This window comes from Pelobates fuscus, chromosome 5, assembly GCF_036172605.1.
Source record: "Pelobates fuscus isolate aPelFus1 chromosome 5, aPelFus1.pri, whole genome shotgun sequence".
NCBI lineage: Eukaryota > Metazoa > Chordata > Amphibia > Anura > Pelobatidae > Pelobates > Pelobates fuscus.
In genome coordinates, this window is record NC_086321.1 from 180,323,034 (window position 1) to 180,346,632 (window position 23,599).

The 23,599-nt window shown below is 42.7% G+C and overlaps 1 protein-coding gene across 1 annotated transcript; it reads right to left on the bottom strand.

Annotated features, from left to right (window-relative positions):
- Positions 1 to 10,028: 10,028 nt before the first annotated feature.
- LOC134612072 (olfactory receptor 6F1-like) lies at positions 10,029 to 10,994 on the bottom strand. Its single transcript, XM_063456452.1, has one exon. The coding sequence runs from the start codon at positions 10,992 to 10,994 to the stop codon at positions 10,029 to 10,031; it is 966 nt and encodes a 321-aa protein (XP_063312522.1).
- Between the last annotated feature and the right edge of the window lie 12,605 nt (positions 10,995 to 23,599).

A 23,599-nucleotide genomic window follows, 5' to 3' on the forward strand; every position in this document is an offset into this window, starting at 1 on the left:
CTACACGGCCGTGGCGCACTTTTCCGATATCCAGCGGCGAAACAACATGCCAGTGAGGCGCTTAATTTGTGACAGCCCGACACGTTGGAATTCAACACTCCTAATGTTCGACCGCCTGCTCCAACATTAAAAAGCCGTTAACGAGTATTTGTATGACCGGGGTGCTAGGACAGCCTCTGCGGAGCTGTGAATTTTTTTGCCACGTTACTGGACGCTCATGCGCAATGCCTGTAGGCTCATGCGTCCATTTGAGGAGTCGACAAACCTAGTCAGTCGCACCGAAGGCACCATCAGCGACAACATACCATTTGTTTTCTTCCTGGAGCGTGCCCTGCGAAGAGTGCTGGATTAGGCCGTAGATGAGCGTGAAAAGGAAGAGTTGTGGTCACCATCACCACCAGAAACAGCCTTATCAGCATCGCTTGCTGTACCTGCGGCAACGCTGGAAGAGGATTGTGAGGAAGAGGAGTCAGAGGAGGAATGTGGCTTTGAGGAGGAGGAAGACCAACCACAACAGGCATCCCAGGGTGCTCGTTGTCACCTATCTGGTACCCATGGTGTTGTACGTGGCTGGGGGGAAGAACATACCTTCAGAGAGATCACTGAGGACGAGGAACAGGACATAAGTAGCTCGGCATCCAACCTTGTGCAAATGGGGTCTTTCATGCTGTCGTGCCTGTTGAGGGACCCTCGTATAAAAAGGCTGAAGAAAAACGACCTGTAATGGGTGTCCACACTACTAGACCCCCGGTATAAGCAGAAAGTGCCTGAAATGTTACCGAATTACGGCAAGTCGGAAAGGATGCAGCAGTTCCAAAATCAATTAAAAAGTATGCTTTACACAGCGTATAAGGGTGATGTCACAGCACAACGGGAATCTAACAGGGGAAGAGGTGAAAGAATCCTCCTCCTCCCACGACCACGCCGGCAAGGACAGGACGCTTTACAGATGTGTTGTTGATGGAGGACATGCAGAGCTTTTTAAGTCCTACGCATCGCCACAGCCCTTGGGGGTCCACCCTCAGAGAACGACTCGACCGACAGGTAGCAGACTACTTCGCCTTAACTGCAGATATCGACACTCTGAGGAGCGATGAACCCCTTGACTATTGGGTGTGCAGGCTAGACCTGTGGCCTGAGCTATCCCAATTTGCGATAGAACTTCTGGCCTGCCCCACTTCAAGTGTCCTGTCAGAAAGGACCTTCAGTGCAGCAGGAGGTATTGTCACTGAGAAGAGAAGTCGCCTAGGTCAAAAAAGTCTAGATTACCTCACCTTTATTAAGATGAATGAGGGATGGATCCCGAAGGGACTGACAGTGGGCGATACATTTGACTAAAAAAGGCCTGATGAGGGGGACTACTTAACACACCACTCCTATCTGGTGGCACATTAGATTGCACGCACAGTGCCCCAAATTTGAAGTAGGAGGACCGACCAAACATGTTTTTCCATCACCCGCTTCCTAAAATCGATGCCTTATATACACGTCTCCTGATAGCGGACGTAACAGGGATTAAACTGATAAGAATAGTACTACTTAACACACCACTCCTATCTGGTGGCACATTAGATTGCACGTGCAGTGCCCCAAAATTGAAGTAGGAGGACCGACCAAGCATCTTTTTCCATCTCCCGCTTCCTAAAATCGATGCCTTATATACACGTCCCCTGATAGGAGACGTAACAGGGATTAAACTGATAGGAATAGTACTACTTAACACACCACTCCTATCTGGTGGCACATTAGATTGCACGTGCAGTGCCCCAAATTTGAAGTAGGAGGACCGACCAAGCATGTTTTTCCATCTCCCGCTTCCTAAAATCGATGCCTTATATACACGTCCTCTGAAAGGAGACATAACAGGGGTTAAACTGATAGGAATAGTACTACTTAACACACCACTCCTATCTGGTGGCACATTAGATTGCACGCGCAGTGCCCCAAATTTGAAGTAGGAGGACAGACCAAGCATGTTTTTCCATCTCCCGCTTCCTAAAATTGATGTCTTATATACACGTCCCCTGATAGGAGACGTAAGAGGGATTAAACTGATAGGAGTGGTGTGTTAAGTAGTACTATTCCTATCTGGTGGCACATTAGATTGCACGCGCAGTGCCCCAAATTTGAAGTAGGAGGACCGACCAAGCATCTTTTTCCATCTCCCGCTTCCTAAAATCGATGCCTTATATACACGTCCCCTGATAGGAGACGTAACAGGGATTAAACTGATAGGAATAGTACTACTTAACACACCACTCCTATCTGGTGGCACATTAGATTGCACGTGCAGTGCCCCAAATTTGAAGTAGGAGGACCGACCAAGCATGTTTTTCCATCTCCCGCTTCCTAAAATCGATGCCTTATATACACGTCCTCTGAAAGGAGACATAACAGGGATTAAACTGATAGGAATAGTACTACTTAACACACCACTCCTATCTGGTGGCACATTAGATTGCACGCGCAGTGCCCCAAATTTGAAGTAGGAGGACCGACCAAGCATGTTTTTCCATCTCCTGCTTCCTAAAATTGATGCCTTATATACACGTCCCCTGATAGGAGACGTAACAGGGATTAAACTGATAGGAATAGTACTACTTAACACACCACTCCTATCTGGTGGCACATTAGATTGCACGCGCAGTGCCCCAAATTTGAAGTAGGAGGACCGACCAAGCATGTTTTTCCATCTCCCGCTTCCTAAAATTGATGCCTTATATACACGTCCCCTGATAGGAGACGTAACAGGGATTAAACTGACAGGAATAGTACTACTTAACACACCACTCCTATCTGGTGGCACATTAGATTGCACGCGCAGTGCCCCAAATTTGAAGTAGGAGGACCGACCAAGCATGTTTTTCCATCTCCCGCTTCCTAAAATCGATGCCTTATATACACGTCCCCTGATAGGAGACGTAACAGGGATTAAACTGATAGGAGTAGTACTACTTAACACACCACTCCTATCTGGTGGCACATTAGATGGCACGCGCAGTGCCCCAAATTTGAAGTAGGAGGACCGACCAAGCATCTTTTTCCATCTCCCGCTTCCTAAAATCGATGCCTTATATACACGTCACCTGATAGGGGACGTAACAGGGATTAAACTGATAGGAATAGTACTACTTAACACACCACTCCTATCTGGTGGCACATTAGATTGTGCTGCAGTGCCCCAAATTTGAAGTAGGAGGACCGACCAAGCATGTTTTTCCATCTCCCGCATCCTAAAATCGATGCCTTATATACACGTCCCCTGGTAGGGGGCGTAACAGGGATTAAACTGATAAGAATAGTACTACTTAACAAACCACTCCTATCTGGTGGCACATTAGATTGCACGCGCAGTGCCCCAAATTTGAAGTAGGAGGACCGACCAAGCATCTTTTTCCATCTCCCGCTTCCTAAAATTGATGCCTTATATACACGTCCCCTGATAGGAGACGTAACAGGGATTAAACTGACAGGAATAGTACTACTTAACACACCACTCCTATCTGGTGGCACATTAGATTGCACGCGCAGTGCCCCAAATTTGAAGTAGGAGGACCGACCAAGCATGTTTTTCCATCTCCCGCTTCCTAAAATCGATGCCTTATATACACGTCCCCTGATAGGAGACGTAACAGGGATTAAACTGATGGGAGTAGTACTACTTAACACACCACTCCTATCTGGTGGCACATTAGATGGCACGCGCAGTGCCCCAAATTTGAAGTAGGAGGACCGACCAAGCATCTTTTTCCATCTCCCGCTTCCTAAAATCGATGCCTTATATACACGTCACCTGATAGGGGACGTAACAGGGATTAAACTGATAGGAATAGTACTACTTAACACACCACTCCTATCTGGTGGCACATTAGATTGCGCTGCAGTGCCCCAAATTTGAAGTAGGAGGACCGACCAAGCATGTTTTTCCATCTCCCGCATCCTAAAATCGATGCCTTATATACACGTCCCCTGGTAGGGGGCGTAACAGGGATTAAACTGATAAGAATAGTACTACTTAACAAACCACTCCTATCTGGTGGCACATTAGATTGCACGCGCAGTGCCCCAAATTTGAAGTAGGAGGACCGACCAAGCATCTTTTTCCATCTCCCGCTTCCTAAAATCGATGCCTTATATATACGTCCCCTGATAGGGGACGTAACAGGGATTAAACTGATAGGAATAGTACTACTTAATACACCTTATAATAACGCAGAGAGAGGCAACGAAGAGAGAGGAGTCTGAAGAAGAGGAGTCAGAGGAGGAAGGTGGCTTTGAGGAGGTGGAAGACTAAACACAGCAGGCGTCCCAGGGGTGTTGTACGTGGCTGGGTGGAGGAAGAGACCTTCAATGACATCAGTGAGGACAAGGAACGGGACATGGCTAGCTTGGTATCCAACCTTGTGCAAATGGGAAGTTTGCGGTTGTGCAAATGGACTGTGTGCGGTTGTTTGCGGTGCGTTAAACGGGGAGTTTGGTCTGTCACTGTGAAGCTGGCGTAACCCTTACACTACCTGATCGATACAACATCATACCTGATGGTTTAAAGCAGGTTATTCCAAACAATTTAGGAATGTTAGGTGATTTATGCCCTTTATGGATTAAAACCAGACTCTGCATCAACTATGTAATTTTCCATGGGAGTTTTGCCATGGATCCCCCTCCGGCATGCCACAGTCCAGGTGTTAGTCCCCTTGAAACAACTTTTCCATCACTATTGTGGCCAGAAAGAGTCCCTGTGGGTTTTAAAATTTGCCTGCCCATTGAAGTCTATGGTGGTTCGCCCGGTTCGACCGTTCGCGAACATTTGCGGAAGTTCGCGTTCGCCATTCGCGAACCGAAAATTTTATGTTCGCGACATCACTATCCTTGATACCATTGGTCCACTTTTGCATGTTTATGCTTAACCAGTGGCATATTTTTAGGGTAAATATCCTGGGCCTAGATTGCAATGATGGAGAATTAAATGTATTTTATAGTGGACAACTGCTTTTTTATTCTTTATTCTTTTATTTTTGTATTCTTTATTTTTGCTGTGTTTGAGAATACAGGTGCAACCTGTAAGGCCACAACTCCAATACAGGAGTAGAGATTGACATTGAATTACACACATATTGAAGGCATAAACATATAGTAGTGTTACATTATGTGGCATTTGCTATCTTCGCACTTTGTTATAATGTATAGTAAAATTCAAGCTAATTAAATATGTCTAAGCCCTAAGGCAATTCAACATATGTATTCAAAAGTGTATTATTAGACATGAAAGTGTAAGGCAAGAATAGTTAGATTAAGCTAAATAAAATAATAGAGTTAATCCTAAGGAGTTGTTACAAAAAAGATGAAAACCACTAGAGCCCCATATGATAATACTTCAGGTACTTCCATGTGTTATGAAGCTGCTATATGAGGCATGGATGCAAACTCCCAATACGAGGTCATCTAATGAGCGAGTCCAAGCATCACAGCAGGCCCAGACTTATGCACTCTGCCAGCCCCAGGCCACAGCGAAAGCCTGCATCTTGTATCCAGCCAGTATTGGAAGTCCCAGAGAGGATTGTCCCCCTGAGTGTTAGGTGGCGATGTGAGGGTTTGTCCCCTCAAGGCTCAAAGCCCAGGTAAGCATTGTGGAGATCGGTCCTGCCAGCCTGGTATCGGGATGGAAGCAGCCAATAGCTCTCCTCTGGTAGTCAGGGTGTCACATGTGTGATGACTTTGTGCCTCAGTAGAATGTCCTGGTATCTGGAACAATTCTGCTAGATTTAGCGGTGCACGCATGCCTCATCCGGTTTAGCCTGTTGGAGAGCTGTGTGGTCGGTTTCACAGTGTTGTGGTAGGCAGCCATTTTGGTAGTGTAGCGTGGGAATTTGAGTGTCAAGGAATCTTGTCATTTTCTGCCTCTCATTGTGGGATCCCTCCAGTAGGGACTTGGATGACCCCCACAGGTCCAAATGGGGGGGAGGAGGGGGGCAGGGTCATTTGGAGTGTCGGAGTGCTGATGTGTGAGAATTGGATGTTATAGCAGGGCAGCAGCAGTCCACCCGGCTCCTCTCTTTACTAGGCCACAGATTCCGAAGCTTTGTGTTGCCCCAGGAGCTCCAAAACACCCGATCTCAGAATCTGCTTGGACACCATCAGCCACTTGCGGGATTTGCTGTTTGTTCCTGGCTCTAAAGAGGCCCAGAAGCTATTGGATTCAACTTAAAAAGTCAGTCCCTGCAGGAGCCTCTACTGCCTACAACTGGTTAGCATGGTGGTACAGCCCCACTCCCCCGCTTTTTTATTCTTTAATGTGGCCTTGCAGTGTTGCCCACTAGCCACTTGAAAATTCAGCCCTGATATGTAGAAATTCTCAACTGGTGAGCATTTGAAGGACTCTCCAGACTGGCAATGGCAAGTAACTTTTAGGCCTGTCTAGTAGTGGCGAGCTTGAAATACTATCCATCCAGTTGAGGGTTTTCCAATGGCAGAAAAGCCCTAGAGGTCATTACTCGAAAGGGTACAACTTTTGAATGAAGGTGGCTCCAATCATCATAACCACTATAGTGTGCTGTGGTGATTATGGTGCCAGGAGTGTCCTGCCCTTATATATAGTCAAATCATTGCCTGTGGTCTGTCACGGGCTGCTCTCCACCTCTTCTCTTTTGCCCTAAAGAGCCAGCTAGGAGCTTCCACTAGCTCTCCTGAGAGCCAGCACATTGATTGGGAGCTTTCTTATGGTATGGATAATGAAAATGCAATTTTTACGCATAAAAAAAATGAAACTAAATTATGTGACTAATTAATAACTTTTCTTAAAAACAGTGGCAGAAACCCTAAGTGAATATGTTTTTCTACTTCTTTGGTATATACGTTTTGGATTTCATGACTGCTATGAAACCTACAGTCCCTGCATTTTGCTGCTACATGTCAGAAATACCAGGTGCTTGAGCCCAAAGAAAAACTATATAACAGATAGGTGCAGATGGCATCACGTCTCTCTGTTAGGCTTATTCTCTCTTACCATGAACAGCAAGCTGTTGATGAAATTTTATGTGTCCTGATGAAAGCTCCGACCGGGAGCTGAAAAGTTGACATCTCTGGATTAACCAAGAATAAATCAGATGAACAAAGCCTAGAGTGCCGGTATTTTTTGATATTCCTATATTGCTGTGACTTGGCACCAGGTATTTAATACTTTTTTTAGTAGGAGTGCAAGAGGTTGATCTGTTTGGTATATATCAATATACAGGGAGTGCAGAATTATTAGGCAAATTAGTATTTTGACCACAGCATCCTCTTTATGCATGTTGTCTTGTTGTCTTACTCCAAGCTGTATAGGCTTGAAAGCCTACTACCAATTAAGCATATTAGGTGATGTGCATCTCTGTAATGAGAAGGGGTGTGGTCTAATGACATCAACACCCTATATCAGGTGTGCATAATTATTAGGCAACTTCCTTTCCTTTGGCAAAATGGGTCAAAAGAAGGACTTGACAGGCTCAGAAAAGTCAAAAATAGTGAGATATCTTGCAGAGGGATGCAGCACTCTTAAAATTGCAAAGCTTCTGAAGCGTGATCATCGAACAATCAAGCGTTTCATTCAAAATAGTCAACAGGGTCGCAAGAAGCGTGTGGAGAAACCAAGGCGCAAAATAACTGCCCATGAACTGAGAAAAGTCAAGCGTGCAGCTGCCAAGATGCCACTTGCCACCAGTTTGGCCATATTTCAGAGCTGCAACATCACTGGAGTGCCCAAAAGCACAAGGTGTGCAATACTCAGAGACATGGCCAAGGTAAGAAAGGCTGAAAGACGACCACCACTGAACAAGACACACAAGCTGAAACGTCAAGACTGGGCCAAGAAATATCTCAAGACTGATTTTTCTAAGGTTTTATGGACTGATGAAATGAGTCTTGATGGGCCAGATGGATGGGCCCGTGGCTGGATTGGTAAAGGGCAGAGAGCTCCAGTCCGACTCAGACGCCAGCAAGGTGGAGGTGGAGTACTGGTTTGGGCTGGTATCATCAAAGATGAGCTTGTGGGGCCTTTTCGGGTTGAGGATGGAGTCAAGCTCAACTCCCAGTCCTACTGCCAGTTTCTGGAAGACACCTTCTTCAAGCAGTGGTACAGGAAGAAGTCTGCATCCTTCAAGAAAAACATGATTTTCATGCAGGACAATGCTCCATCACACGCGTCCAAGTACTCCACAGCGTGGCTGGCAAGAAAGGGTATAAAAGAAGAAAATCTAATGACATGGCCTCCTTGTTCACCTGATCTGAACCCCATTGAGAACCTGTGGTCCATCATCAAATGTGAGATTTACAAGGAGGGAAAACAGTACACCTCTCTGAACAGTGTCTGGGAGGCTGTGGTTGCTGCTGCATGCAATGTTGATGGTGAACAGATCAAAACACTGACAGAATCCATGGATGGCAGGCTTTTGAGTGTCCTTGCAAAGAAAGGTGGCTATATTGGTCACTGATTTGTTTTTGTTATGTTTTTGAATGTCAGAAATGTATATTTGTGAATATTGAGATGTTATATTGGTTTCACTGGTAAAAATAAATAATTGAAATGGGTATATATTTGTTTTTTGTTAAGTTGCGTAATAATTATGCACAGTAATAGTCACCTGCACACACAGATATCCCCCTAAAATAGCTAAAACTAAAAACAAACTAAAAACTACTTCCAAAAATATTCAGCTTTGATATTAATGAGTTTTTTGGGTTCATTGAGAACATGGTTGTTGTTCAATAATAAAATTAATCCTCAAAAATACAACTTGCCTAATAATTCTGCACTCCCTGTATATACTTGTATCTGTATTTTAAATAACATTATATGTGAGGGAACAATTAATGTGAAAAGGGTAAATAATCATGGAATAAAAACATAGCAAAATTCCAAGTTAGTTTTGCTTCTAAAGTTAGTGAATTATTTTAGCTCTTTCAATCTTAAACTGTTAATACTACATACAATAAAACATATAGAACATTCCGCTTACTAAAGTATTTGTATTATGTTTACTTCATACATTTTGCATTTTTCTCACCATTCATGTATTTATGTACTTACGTCAACCTATTCTGAATAGTTTCTTATTTGTTATTTCTCCTCTCAGGTAGTGTCAGTAAAGTATAATTTAATTTGTTTTCATAATTTTCCAATATATAAAAGTCATATGATATACCTACAAAGAGAAGCTGTTGGCACAGCAGGGAAGAACTGTACTGGGGATGGAGGGTTTGTCTGCCTTAAGGGACAAGTGGGAAGTGGATATATAGAAAACGCTCTTCCCACATTATCACTCATTGCTGCATTGGATCATGGTAAAGGATCTTTGGTCAGTCTGCCAGGAAGCTGGAAGTTGCATTCAGTGTGTGAAGGCTTCAATGATATGATGCTCAACCTCCTTGGAGTCTCTATGAATATGGATTGTAGCTTTCAGTCTGATCAGGCGGAGTAACATGATTCTCTAGACCTGGTAGTGGCAGTAGCCATGCTATAATAGCAGTAGTAGGCAGAGAGGTTAAGAGAAACACCAGGGGTAAGTGGGGATTAAGTAAAATTCAAAGGGATAAGAGCATGTCAGGAGACACACAAAGGTGAAATGGGGGATAAAAGGCACACAATGGGGCTAAGAAAATACATATTAGGTAGGGCAGGAGGCGGTGAGGGGTGCAGAGATATCTAAAAAAGATGTGGAGCAACACATCAAATATTTTACAATTTTGGGAGGATGTTGCCAATACACAATTTATCCCCATGTGCCAAATAACTATAGTAACTGGGTCATAAACCATCTGCATTTGATCAACTATTTTTTTTCCTCCTTCATTATCTCTAAAAATCCCAATATAATATAAATGGAAGAAAGTCCAACCCTGTGTGTACATTAAATGCAAACTATATAAATACACATTGTTTTTTTTTCAATTCATATGTCTAAAATAAATAAATTAGACCAGGCATAGCAAACAAGCATTTAGTCTCAAGATGCTTTGCCAGTCGGTAGCCAGCTTTTGGTCACTCCTGAATTTCACTAGACCTTAAAATAAAAAGAATTAGTCATTTTTCCTTGCACCTTCTTTAATGCTTGCTTGAATTCTCTGTTTCTGAGTGTGTATATGAGAGGATTTAAAAATGGAGTTATGACAGAATAAAAGAGAGATAAAATTTTATCTTTGTCAGACAAATAGGAGGCTCTTGGCCGTACATACAAAAAGACACAAGTACCATAAAATATTATGACTACAGTCAAGTGTGCTGCACATGTAGAGAAAGCTTTTTGGCGCCCAAGACTGGATGGAATTTTGAGGATGGTCTTGATTATGAATGAATAAGAGATAGTCGAAAAACTGAAAGAGCTGAGCACCACCACCCAGGCAAAAGCGAAGAAAATAGTTTCACTAACCGATGTGTCTGAACAGGATATTTTTACCAGAGGGACAAAATCACAGAAAAAATGATTGATGACATTAGGCCCACAAAAATGTAACATAGCAATTGGAACTGTTAATGTCCAACCAGTAAAAAATCCACTCATCCAAGATCCAACAGCCAGATAATTACATATTCTTTCATTCATAATATATGAATAACGTAGTGGGCTGCAGATTGCTGCATACCTGTCATAAGCCATGACAGTGAGAAGGAAAAACTCAGTAGGCCCAACAGAAAAGACAAAGCAGAGCTGAGTCAAACAACCCATTCGTGAAATGGTCCTGTCTTGTGTGATGAGGTAATTCAATGTTTTAGGAACAACAGCCGTTGAGCACCAAGTATCCAACACAGCAAAATTACTGAGGAAGAAGTACATCGGAAGGTGAAGGTGAGACTCTACTAACACTGTGATAATTATGAGAAGGTTGGTTACAAGTGTTAACATGTATATAACCAAAAGAATAGAAAAGTAAAATAGTTGTAGTGGAACTGAGCCAGAGAAGCCTCGAAAAATGAAGAAGGTTACTTCAGTATGATTTCCAAGTATGTGCCCAATATCACTCATCTATGAAGACAAAGATTTGCACTTCGGTGATAAGATCTGTCAAAAATATTTTGTAGATTAGCAGTTTATTTTCCTTATGATATCATTAAAATGTACAAATGTGGAAGATTTGACACCAATGTGATTACGATTACTATAAGTCACAGAAATATTTATTGGCTTTATTTCAAAAGCTATGATAGATCAGTTCTCAAAGGCTATCTGAAACTGACCATATTCATGTTACACTATAAATGCTGATAAGAGGAAAAATAGCAGATCTAAGCAATTTTAAAGCCGACATCAGTTACTTTTGATACATGACAACTGCTGTCAATGAAATACTTAGGAAATACAGCAATGTAAAAAACTACTTAAAGTGGATGGGTGGAGTGAGTGATAATGGTTAAGTGCAGGCAAGACAGTAAAGATAGAATCTATACAAAATAATAGGGCACCACACTCACTTAATATTTACCAGCTTCATATGGAATATCTCGAATTATAGAGAAAACAGAAAAAACAATTAGTAAAAATTATGTACTTTGTAATGTAATGTATTAAAAATAAGAGTTAAAATAAATATTTTAAATATTGGCACAAAACACGTGTGTGCAATTAGCAATATGAAGCCTGGGTAGGCTTTAAACCCATATGGCTAGCAGCTTACTTTTCAAAGCACAGAATTCATGATACACATAACCAAAGTGCAAGTGTTAAAGAGCAGATTAAATTAAGTAAAGGGTGCTCCAAATGACTGCTAAAAAAGCAGCTGAACCCAACTTTCCTTCACAGCACACAACTCACAACACAGAATTAAAGTGCAAATGTAAAAAGTGCATAAATTGTTCAAGAAAAGTGCTTTGAAGACTGCTTATACCAAATCTCAGGGTTCTTCTTAACAGGGCTCAACACATTTTGTCGATCATCTGACTTCCTCAGGAGATTCTATCTTCTTTCCCGGTCTTCTTCCTTTTAACCCCTTAAGGACCAAACTTCTGAAATAAAAGGGAATCATGACATGTCACACATGTCATGTGTCCTTAAGGGGTTAAATCCGTCTCGTAGGGTGACCGTGCATGCGCGAACCACGCTGAACATAACGCCATACATCATGATGCTCGAGCGGCTGCTTCGCGCATGCGCGGCTGTCCACCCTGGAACGCAAACTAACTTTATTGAGAATTTACACAACCACATCTCTGAACTTGCAAACTTTAAACAGTTCAGATTATTAGCGCTTCGTATTTACATACATGCCTATATTTAAATGATTCACTAACAGAGAGTACTAGCCCAATAGAAGGATATATGAATAGGACTTCATGTATAAAATTTATATCAAAAAAGAACTAAGGAAAATGGAAAAAAATCATGGAAAAAATTAAAACAAATATACTTAAATGAAAAATGTATGCCGGATAGTCCATTCATATATGTATAATGTATATGTTAAAACCCAAATTTTCCAATAACATTAGGAAATTGTAAAACACATTAGGGGCATTCTGTATAACACAAGATTATATAAATGGATCAAACAATAATAATAATTTTCTATTATATAGAGATCTTATACTTCGAAAGAGAGTGGTTGATTATCATATAATATATATCCTTTAAATTATATCATATGAGTATATAAGAGAACTATTCAATGATAAAAATTGAAAAATTACAGAAATTAGTTCATCAGAGGTATATAATATTGTAATGGTTCGGATATTCATATTCAAATAATACATAATATGTAAATGGGACATCTTTAAAAAACATATTTAACCCCTTAAGGACCAAACTTCTGGAATAAAAGGGAATCATGACATGTCACACACGTCATGTGTCCTTAAGGGGTTAAATGACACATATAAAAATTCCTATATAAAAAAGGGAAAAATGGGAAGGAGGAAGATAAAATATAAAATGAGTGAAATAAAATTGGATGAGATGAAAACAAGAAATAATGGTTAATAACATTATGTACAATACAGAGTTTATTCTCTAAAAACCGTTACGTATGTAAAAAAATATATACAAATATAAACAATATGTACGATAATTAATAACATGGTGTACAGTAGAAAAATCGTTCTATAAGAGCCAATATATCTAAATCCGTATTAAGACCTGAAGGTACAGAAGATTTTAATCTGTATATCCACTCTGCTTCCCTCATGGCCAACATTTTTTCTGTATCACCACCTCTCCAATGAGGGGTGATGGTATCAATTCCAATACATACAAAATTGTGGAAATTGAAACCCTTGCAAGTTGTGCAGTGTCTGGAGATGCTATGTTTTAAATTATTTTTGTTAATACCATTAAAATGTTCTAAAAACCTTATATGTAATTTTCTAATGGTGCATCCAACGTATTTACACCGCAGTTACATTGCAATAAATAAACCAAAACATTGCTTTGGCAATTGATAAAATGTTTAATTTAAAAACTTCTTTCGTAACAAAGCTTTGGAATTCCGTGGTCTTGTTGGCTTGAAACTTTCCAGTTTGTTTTTTCTGCTAAAAAGCTAAAATTCTCTTTAAATTTTTCCTTTCCGGGTAAAATGCTTGGAGCTAAAATACTTTTCAGATTATTAGTTTTTTTATACATCACTCATGGTTTATGAGGTAAAATTTTCTTTTCACCCAACGAAACGCAAGTACCTGCGGATTTAAAAGGAAGAAGACCGGGAAAGAATCCCCTGAGGAAGTCAGATGATCGACGAAATGCGTTGAGCCCTGTCAAGACGAACCCTGAGATTTGGTATAAGCAGTCTTCAAAGCACTTTTTCTTGAACAATTTATGCACTTTTTACATTTGCACTTTAATTCTGTGCTGTACGTTGTGTGCTGTGAAGGGAAAGTTGGTGTCAGCTGCTTTAGCACTTGCACTTTGGTTATGTGTATCATGAATTCTATGCTGTGAAAAGTAAGCTGCTAGCCATAAGGGTTTCATATTGCTAATTGCACACTTGGGTTTTGTGCCAATATTCAATATATTTATTTTAACTTTTATTTTCAATAAATTGTACATCATTTTTACTAACAGTTGTGACAGAACCGTCTGTCTTTTATTCTTCCTCCATTCGTCTGTTTGTTCGGTTATTCCCTTGCCCGTACAGTCCCCATGTGTTCCCTTGTTTTATACCGAAGAAATACCGAACAACTGACCACCGGAGAGCTGGTGTGTGCTGCCAATTGACCTCCCAGAAGCTGTGGTTAACCGCAGCTTAATTGACTAACGTTGGGTGGTCGTGGTTACACAGAGCTTACACACGGTGGCAGCAGTCTGCAGCTCACGAACGGCCAGCGGTGCTCCATACCAAACTTATGGAACTGAAAACGGATACTTTTACACACAAACACCGCTGAGACGCCAGCCTTCCTGCTTCTGCCTTCGGCTGTTTAACCGAACACTGGTTTCTGCAGTATTTAACCATGTGAATGCTGTTAACCCAGATAGCTATGCTGTGGAGCCTATTCGTGTAATAAAAGACTTTAGCTCCATGGCTATTGAACCGTATGTGTGTTGTCTGAGCGCCATTCAATAATAATGTGCGCTCAGACCTAAGCTATCTGGGGATATGTTACATGTGTATATTTCAGGTAATAAGTGTAACATTGTATATTTTATTGTATTTTATTGTCCCGGAGTCACCACGTGGATATTGGTGATTTGCCTCTGTCCTGGGAGATAATTGGATTACTTCCCAATTATCTCCCGGATAGAGAGGAGGGAATTGTGATGCATTGTGGGAATGTTTTACCACTGTATGTCTGTCATTGGTACTTGTCTGTCCTGTGTCTTCCATCTGGTCCCCTAGAGGAGTGTCCACCAGGTGGGAGACCTGCATAAATACTGGGCAGGTAGCCCTCAAAAAAACAGATTCCTGTTTTACACTCAATACGGAGCCTTGTCTCGCACTTGGGGGGAATTACTACTGTGGGTTATTTTTTCGCCTGTTCCAGGAGAGGAGAACATCGTATGTTTCCAGTCCGGTGGGTTTGAGTGATCATGAACTGCTGCACTCTTCAAAAGGTGAATCCCTTGACCGGTATTAACCCTCACTATACCAGGTTATACCGTAACAATAGTTTTTTCTGATTTCTCTCTAATTTGAGATATTCCATATGAAGCTGGTAGATTGTAAGGATAACATCATGTAGGTAACCATAAGTCTTATTTAGAATGAGGTATGATATGAGTAATGCATTCAGGCACACATTTTAAATGTTGGCTAAACTAGTTTCCCCTCTTCCAAAAAAAAAATAAGTTTTCTGAAAATGAATCAAAATACACCATGTTACTCTATAAAGGGGCACTGTAGATATTCAGACCACTTCAGCTCATTGAAGTGGTCTGGGTGCAAACTCCCATCACCCTTAACTTTCAACATAAAATCATTGCAGTTTTTAACTCCTCCTCTAGTCGCCCTTTAATATATATATTTTTTTACATATTGAAATACCAGTTCATGCCGCAATCTAGTAAATTTTCAAGGTGCAATGCATGTGAAATGTTGCAGTTGTAATGACTTAACCCCTTAAGGACCAAACTTCTGGAACAAAAGGGAATCATGACATGTCACACATGTTATGTGTCCTTAAGGGGTTAAAAAACAGAAATAAACAATTGAAAGAACTTTCATTGAACTTTAAGACTCAGCCTGTCAGAGCAACTGGCTGCCAGATTCAACACATTGGTGTTAAACCATTTGTTTAACTCCTTGAGGTAAGCCAGCGCCGAGGACCTCCTCAGACCATAACAACTTAATTCCAATTAAGTTGTTATGGTGCTTAAGGTGTTCCTTTAATTCAACCCCCCTAGCTATATTTGTATGGCACATTTATCATTAAAGGATCACTATAGGGTCAGGAACACAAACATGTATTCCTGACCCTATAGTGCTAAACCCACCATTTAGGTGACTTCCCCCCCTTAGCACCCCTATAAAAGTATAAAACTCACCTTATTTTCAGTGCCGCACGGGTATGCCGGCACTGGCTCCACCCCCTTTGTGACATAATTGAAATGGCCGATTTCTTTGCTCAAATCGGCACGGGGCGGGGCCAAATGCTGTTTTGGACAATCAGGACCTCCTCATTGAGATGCATTGAATCAATGCATCTGTATGAGGAAAATTCAGCGTCTTCATGCAGAGCGTGGGGACGCTGAATGGCAGGGCTGCTTACTGTGCAGCCCTGAGCCAGGAAGCCCCTCCAGTGGCCATCTGAGGAGTGGCCACTTGGAGGTGTCCCTAGGGGCAATGTAAACACTGCCTTTTTCACTGTAAGCTAATAACAGTTAGTTGTCTGCAAGCGTCTGGGTGTCAGGCCTTCAGCGTGTACTCTGCCAACCTCAGCAAGTGCACTTTGCCACTCATATCTGGTGTGACTATAGCGTGCCTTTAAAAACAAAAAAGGTTTTTCACTGTAAGCTAATAGCAGTCAGTTGTTTGCAAGCGTCTGGGTGTCAGGCCTTCAGCGTGTACTCTGCCAACCTCAGCAAGTGCACTTTGCCACTCATATCTGGTGTGACTATAGCGTGCCTTTAAAAACAAAAAAAGTTTTTCACTGTAAGCTAATAGCAGTTAGTTGTCTGCAAGCGTCTGGGTGTCAGGCCTTCAGCGTGTACTCTGCCAACCTCAGCAAGTGCACTTTGCCACTCATATCTGGTGTGACTATAGCGTGCCTTTAAAAACAAAAAACGTTTTTCACTGTAAGCTAATAGCAGTTAGTTGTCTGCAAGCGTCTGGGTGTCAGGCCTTCAGCGTGTACTCTGCCAACCTCAGCAAGTGCACTTTGCCACTCATATCTGGTGTGACTATAGCATGCCTTTAAAACCAAATAATGTTTTTCACTGTAAGCTAATAGCAGTTAGTTGTCTGCAAGCGTCTGGGTGTCAGGCCTTCAGCGTGTACTCTGCCAACCTCAGCAAGTGCACTTTGCCACTCATATCTGGTGTGACTATAGCGTGCCTTTAAAAACAAAAAAGGTTTTTCACTGTAAGCTAATAGCAGTCAGTTGTTTGCAAGCGTCTGGGTGTCAGGCCTTCAGCGTGTACTCTGCCAACCTCAGCAAGTGCACTTTGCCACTCATATCTGGTGTGACTATAGCGTGCCTTTAAAAACAAAAAAAGTTTTTCACTGTAAGCTAATAGCAGTTAGTTGTCTGCAAGCGTCTGGGTGTCAGGCCTTCAGCGTGTACTCTGCCAACCTCAGCAAGTGCACTTTGCCACTCATATCTGGTGTGACTATAGCGTGCCTTTAAAAACAAAAAACGTTTTTCACTGTAAGCTAATAGCAGTTAGTTGTCTGCAAGCGTCTGGGTGTCAGGCCTTCAGCGTGTACTCTGCCAACCTCAGCAAGTGCACTTTGCCACTCATATCTGGTGTGACTATAGCATGCCTTTAAAACCAAATAATGTTTTTCACTGTAAGCTAATAGCAGTTAGTTGTCTGCAAGCGTCTGGGTGTCAGGCCTTCAGCGTGTACTCTGCCAACCTCAGCAAGTGCACTTTGCCACTCATATCTGGTGTGACTATAGCGTGCCTTTAAAAACAAAAAACGTTTTTCACTTTAAGCTAATAGCAGTTAGTTGTCTGCAAGCGTCTGGGTGTCAGGCCTTCAGCGTGTACTCTGCCAACCTCAGCAAGTGCACTTTGCCACTCATATCTGGTGTGACTATAGCATGCCTTTAAAACCAAAAAATGTTTTTCACTGTAAGCTAATAGCAGTTAGTTGTCTGCAAGCGTCTGGGTGTCAGGTCTTCAGCGTGTACTCTGCCAACCTCAGCAAGTGCACTTTGCCACTCATATCTGGTGTGACTATAGCGTGCCTTTAAAAACAAAAAAAGTTTTTCACTGTAAGCTAATAGCAGTTAGTTGTCTGCAAGCGTCTGGGTGTCAGGCCTTCAGTGTGTACTCTGCCAACCTCAGCAAGTGCACTTTGCCACTCATATCTGATGTGACTATAGCGTGCCTTTAAAAACAAAAAAAGTTTTTCACTGTAAGCTAATAGCAGTTAGTTGTCTGCAAGCGTCTGGGTATCAGGCCTTCAGCGTGTACTCAGCCAACCTCAGCAAGTGCACTTTGCCACTCATTTCTGGTATGACTATAGCGTGCCTTTAAAAACAAAAAAAGTTTTTCACTGTAAGCTAATAGCAGTTAGTTGTCTTCAAGCGGGTGTGTCAGGCCAACAGCGTGTACTCTGCCAACCTCTGCAAGTGCACATTGCCACTCATATCTGGTGTCACAATAGCGTGCATTTAAAAACAAAAAACCTTTTCACTGTTATAGATTGAATAGCAGTTAGTTGTCTTCAAGCGGGTGTGTCAGGCCTACAGCGCGCACTCTGCCAACCTCTACCACTGCACAGTGCCACTCATATCTGGTCTATGTCTCAGGCAGGCAGCATTACACACATGGACGTACGGTGTGATGATGATGATGTTGTACCCGCTGCTGCTTCCTTTGCTGAGTTGTCAGATACAAGTGTAACGGTTGATGATGACGATGCGTCCATGGATGTAACGTGGGTGCCCGCTCGGCAAGAAGAAGAACAGGATGAAAGTTCAGATGGGGAGACAGAGAGGAGGAGGAGGAGACGAGTTGGAAGCAAGGGGAGGTCGTCGCAAGGAGCTAGTGGCACAGTCAGACAGCATGCATCGGCACCCCGGGGTCAGCCCGACAGCACGCCAATCAACGCATGCTGTGTCCACCACTAGAATGCCGTCATTGCAGAGCTCAGCAGTGTGGCATTTGTTTTGTGTGTCTGCCTCTGACAACAGTGATGCCATTTGCAACCTGTGCCAAAAGAAACTGAGTCGTGGGAAGTCCAACACCCAGCTAGGTACAACTGCTTTGCGTAGGCACATGATCGCACATCACAAACGCCTATGGGATCAACACATGAGTACAAGCAGCACACAAACTCAAAGCCGCCATCCTCCTCCTGGTCCAGCATCTTCAGCCACGTCAACCACTGCTGTCCTCCTTGCCCCCTCTCAACCATCCGCCACTCCGTCTCTCGCCTTGAGCAGTTCCCGCTCATCTGCCCACAGTCAGGTGTCTGTCAAGGACATGTTTGTGCGTAAGAAGCCAATGTCAGAAAGTCACCCCCTTGCCCAGCGTCTGACAGCTGGCTTGTCCGAACTATTAACCCGCCAGCTTTTTTTTTTTAATTCTTTATTTTTGCAGTGCAAAAAATCATAACAGCAGGCGTGTGGTGCCCCAATAGCATTCCTCACGCTGATCATCAACATTTTTAACAATGGGGTTTTCATAAATCCGTGCACATTTTTTAGTTATTTATGTCGAGATTGTCCACGTTTACACATTACACTGAATATACAATTAAAATGTGGTCCTAGTTTAGCTGAGCAGGTCTAACGAAACCTTGGCGGCACAATGCGTTATAAACTTTATGGAGCATTAAATCTAGGCACTGGCTTATCTAACTGATCTAGGACACTTGAATACAAATAATGTAACATCGCTAACTATAGTATAAAATATTCAAAGATCTTGTTACCCTGACTAGGCACAGGAAAAGCATTGAAAAGTAGTTAACAGCTGACTGATGATTAGTATAGTAGTACCTAGTTGGAATAATACTTATAAAAGTTACACTATGTGTACACAGCTAGGGGGCGTCATACAGCAGTTAGCATTGCTAATTGTGCATAGGGAAATCACAGCTGGCTTTCAATACCATAACAGCTAGGAAAAGCATTTTTCGTTGATATGTATTTTTATTTCTTCTTAGATAACCAAAAAATTCTGAGACGACATTGGCAGGGCTATTCACTTGTGTTATCTGTCATGAATTGTAATTTGAATGTTAATTTGAACTGTGGGGCACAAGAACTTGAATAGAAAACATCTTTAAGCCAACTATGTTTTCACTAAGCTTAGTGAATAACTAACATTAACGAGTCGGATTAAACGCACTCTGCACTCGGGGACTGATCTGTTTAAATGACCCCACTCTGGGCCCTAAATGGTAAAACGGGCATACGAAAGGTACACATGGCACTTAAAATCAGAAAATATGTAAAACATTTTTAGATATACTGGAAATTAGTACACCAATACGATTAAGCACGTTGATTAATAAAATAAAGAAATGTTACCGTAATCTATCAAAGCGGCTTGAGAAAATATATGTTTAAAAAGATACAAAAATATCAAAATCTGCTTATAAAAAAGAAATACTGCCTTAAAATTCAAAATGCAAGTATGAATATTAGCACACACAAGCTATCTACCAAATGTGAAAACTATTATTTAGCTTTTCTGGCAACTAAAACTAACATACTACAGAGTTTACTATATTCAGTGCAATATCTAAAGGAAGTACTGGCTAAAAAATTCAATGCAAAACTAGCAAAGTTGTAAAAAACTGTATTAAGTCGGTTGTTTTCTTTTTATCTGGTAAATAAAATGTTTCTACATTATATCACACAGCTATTTGTCGTCTTCAAAAAATTCTTCTTGTGGTTTTGTCTTTCTCTACTTTCAGGATTCATGTTTGCACGTTTTTTTTCAGAATTTGCCAGGAATCTATTTTTGAAGTTGTTCCCCTCCTCTTGACACGATCAATGACCTGAGAGTCTCCGTAAGCAGGGTTGACCTGTTAGTCCCGTTTTCCATTCAAGTTGCGCATGATGTCCCGGCTAGGTTTCTAGGGACAAATGTTGGAGCCTCGGCGTTGCCCCAATATGGAGGGAGCGTGGAGTTTGTTGGAGGCTTCGATGTGAGTAGCGAGTCCGGGGGGAGACCCAGTTGCCCCAGAATTCCCTCTGCCTCCTGCTTGTTGCGTACAGTATGCGTGGCGTACGCATGGCGACTTCTCGATTCAGTAGTTAGGACACGCACCCCTAGCCCGCCAGCTTTTACCATACAAGCTGGTGGAGTCTGAGGCGTTCAAAAAATGTGTAGCTATTGGGACACCGCAGTGGAAGGTACCTGGACAAAATTTATTTTCACAAAAGGCAATCCCCAACCTGTACTCGATTGTGCAAAAGGAAGTAATGGCATGTCTGGCACACAGTGTTGGGGCAAGGGTCCATCTGACCACTGATACCTGGTCTGCAAAGCATGGTCAGGGCAGGTATATCACCTACACTGCGCATTGGGTAAACCTGCTGACGGCTGCCAAGCATGGAATGCGTGGCTCTGCAAAGGAGTTGGTGACACCGCCACGACTTGCAGGCAGGCCTGCTGCCACCTCCTCTACTCCTCCTACTCCATCCTCTTCCATAACCTCCTCGGCAGAGTCCTCTTCTGCTGCTGCGTCTTGCTCCACATCAACGGAACCCTTCCAGCTCCCCAGGTACTATTCCACATCCATATTCTGCTCTGTGTCAGTGTGTATCAGGGATCCTTAGGATAGGTGTCAATCCATATCTGCCAAATGACCCTATGTAGGAGGAACAGTCCCTATTCTGCTCTGTGTCAGTGTGTACCAGGGATCCTTAGGATAGGTGTCAATCCATATCTGCCAAGTGACCCTATGTAGGGGGAACAGTCTCGATTCTGCTCTGTGTCAGTGTGTATCAGGGATCCTTAGGATAGGTGTCAATCCATATCTGCCAAGTGACCCTATGTAAGGGAAACAGTCTCAATTCTGCTCTGTGTCAGTGTGTATCAGGGATCCTTAGGATAGGTGTCAATCCATATCTGCCAAGTGACCCTATGTAGGGGGAACAGTCCCTATTCTGCTCTGTGTCAGTGTGTATGAGGGTCCCTGAGGACAGTTGTCAATCCATATCTGCCAAGTGACCCTATGTAGGAGGAACAGTCCCTATTCTGCTCTGTGTCAGTGTGTATCAGGGTCCCTGAAGACAGGTGTCAATCCATATCTGCCAAGTGACCCTATGTAGGGGGAACAGTCCCTATTCTGCTCTGTGTGAGGAGGAGGAACGGGAAATGAGTAGCTCGGCATCCGACCTTGTGCAAATGGGGTCTTTCATGCTGTCGTGGCTGTTGAGGGACCCTCGTATAAAAAGGCTGAAGGAGAACGACCTGTACTGGGAGTCCACGCTACTAGACCCCCGGTATAAGCAGACAGTGGTGGAAATGTTACCGAATTACAAGTCGAAAAGGATGCAGCATTTGCAAAATAAATTAAAAAGTATGCTTTACACAGCGTATAAGGGTGATGTCACAGCACAACAGGAATCTAACAGGGGAAGAGTTGAAAGTCATCCTCCTCCTCCCACGACCACGCCATATCTGCCAAGTGACCCTATGTAGGGGGAACAGTCTCTATTCTGCTCTGTGTCAGTGTGTATCAGGATTCAGGGATCCTTAGGATAGGTGTCAATCCATATCTGCCAAGTGACCCTATGTAGGGGGAACAGTCCCTATTCTGCTCTGTGTCAGTGTGTATCAGGGATCATTAGGATAGGTGTCAATCCATATCTGCCAAGTGACCCTATGTGGGGGGAACAGTCCCTATTCTGCTATGTGTCAGTGTGTATCAGGGATCCTTAGGATAGGTGTCAATCCATATCTGCCAAGTGACCCTATGTAGGTGGAACAGTCCCTATTCTGCTCTGTGTCAGTGTGTATCAGGGATGCTTAGAATAGGTGTCAATCCATATCTGCAAAGTGACCCTATGTAGGGGGAACAGTCCCTATTCTGCTCTGTGTCAGTGTTTATCAGGGTCCCTGAGGACAGGTGTCAATCCATATCTGCCAAGTGACCCTATGTAGGGGGGACAGTCCCTATTCTGCTCTGTGTCAGTGTGTATCAGGAATCCTTAGGATAGGTGTCAATTCATATCTGCCAAGTGACCCTATGTGGGGGGAACAGTCCCTATTCTGCTATGTGTCAGTGTGTATCAGGGATCCTTAGGATAGGTGTCAATCCATATCTGCCAAGTGACCCTATGTAGGTTGAACAGTCCCTATTCTGCTCTGTGTCAGTGTGTATCAGGGATCCTTAGAATAGGTGTCAATCCATATCTGCCAAGTGACCCTATGTAGGTGGAACAGTCCCTATTCTGCTCTGTGTCAGTGTTTATCAGGGTCCCTGAGGACAGGTGTCAATCCATATCTGCCAAGTGACCCTATGTAGGGGGGGCAGTCCCTATTCTGCTCTGTGTCAGTGTGTATCAGGAATCCTTACAAATAGGTGTCAATCCATATCTGCCAAGTGACCCTATGTAGGGGGAACAGTCCCTATTCTGCTCTGTGTCAGTGTGTATCAGGGGCTCTGAGGACAGGTGTCAATCCATATCTGCCAAGTGACCCTATGTATGGGGAACAGTCTCTATTCTGCTCTGTGTCAGTGTGTATCATGGTCTCTGAGGACAGGTGTCAATCCATATCTGCCAAGTGACCCTATTTAGGGGGAACAGTCCCTATTCTGCTCTGTGTCAGTGTGTATCAGGGATCCTTAGGATAGGTGTCAATCCATATCTGCCAAGTGACCCTATGTAGGGGGGGCAGTCTCTATTCTGCTCTGTGTCAATGTGTATCATGGTCTCTGAGGATAGGTGTCAATCCATATCTGCCAAGTGACCCTATGTAGGAGGAACAGTCCCTATTCTGCTCTGTGTCAGTGTTTATCAGAGTCCCTGAGAACAGGTGTCAATCCATATCTGCCAAGTGACCCTATGT

What these genes read in the sequence shown, in the direction of transcription:
- LOC134612072 (XM_063456452.1), bottom strand. Translation starts at nt 10,994, where the DNA reads ATGAGTGATATTGGGCACATACTTGGAAATCATACTGAAGTAACCTTC.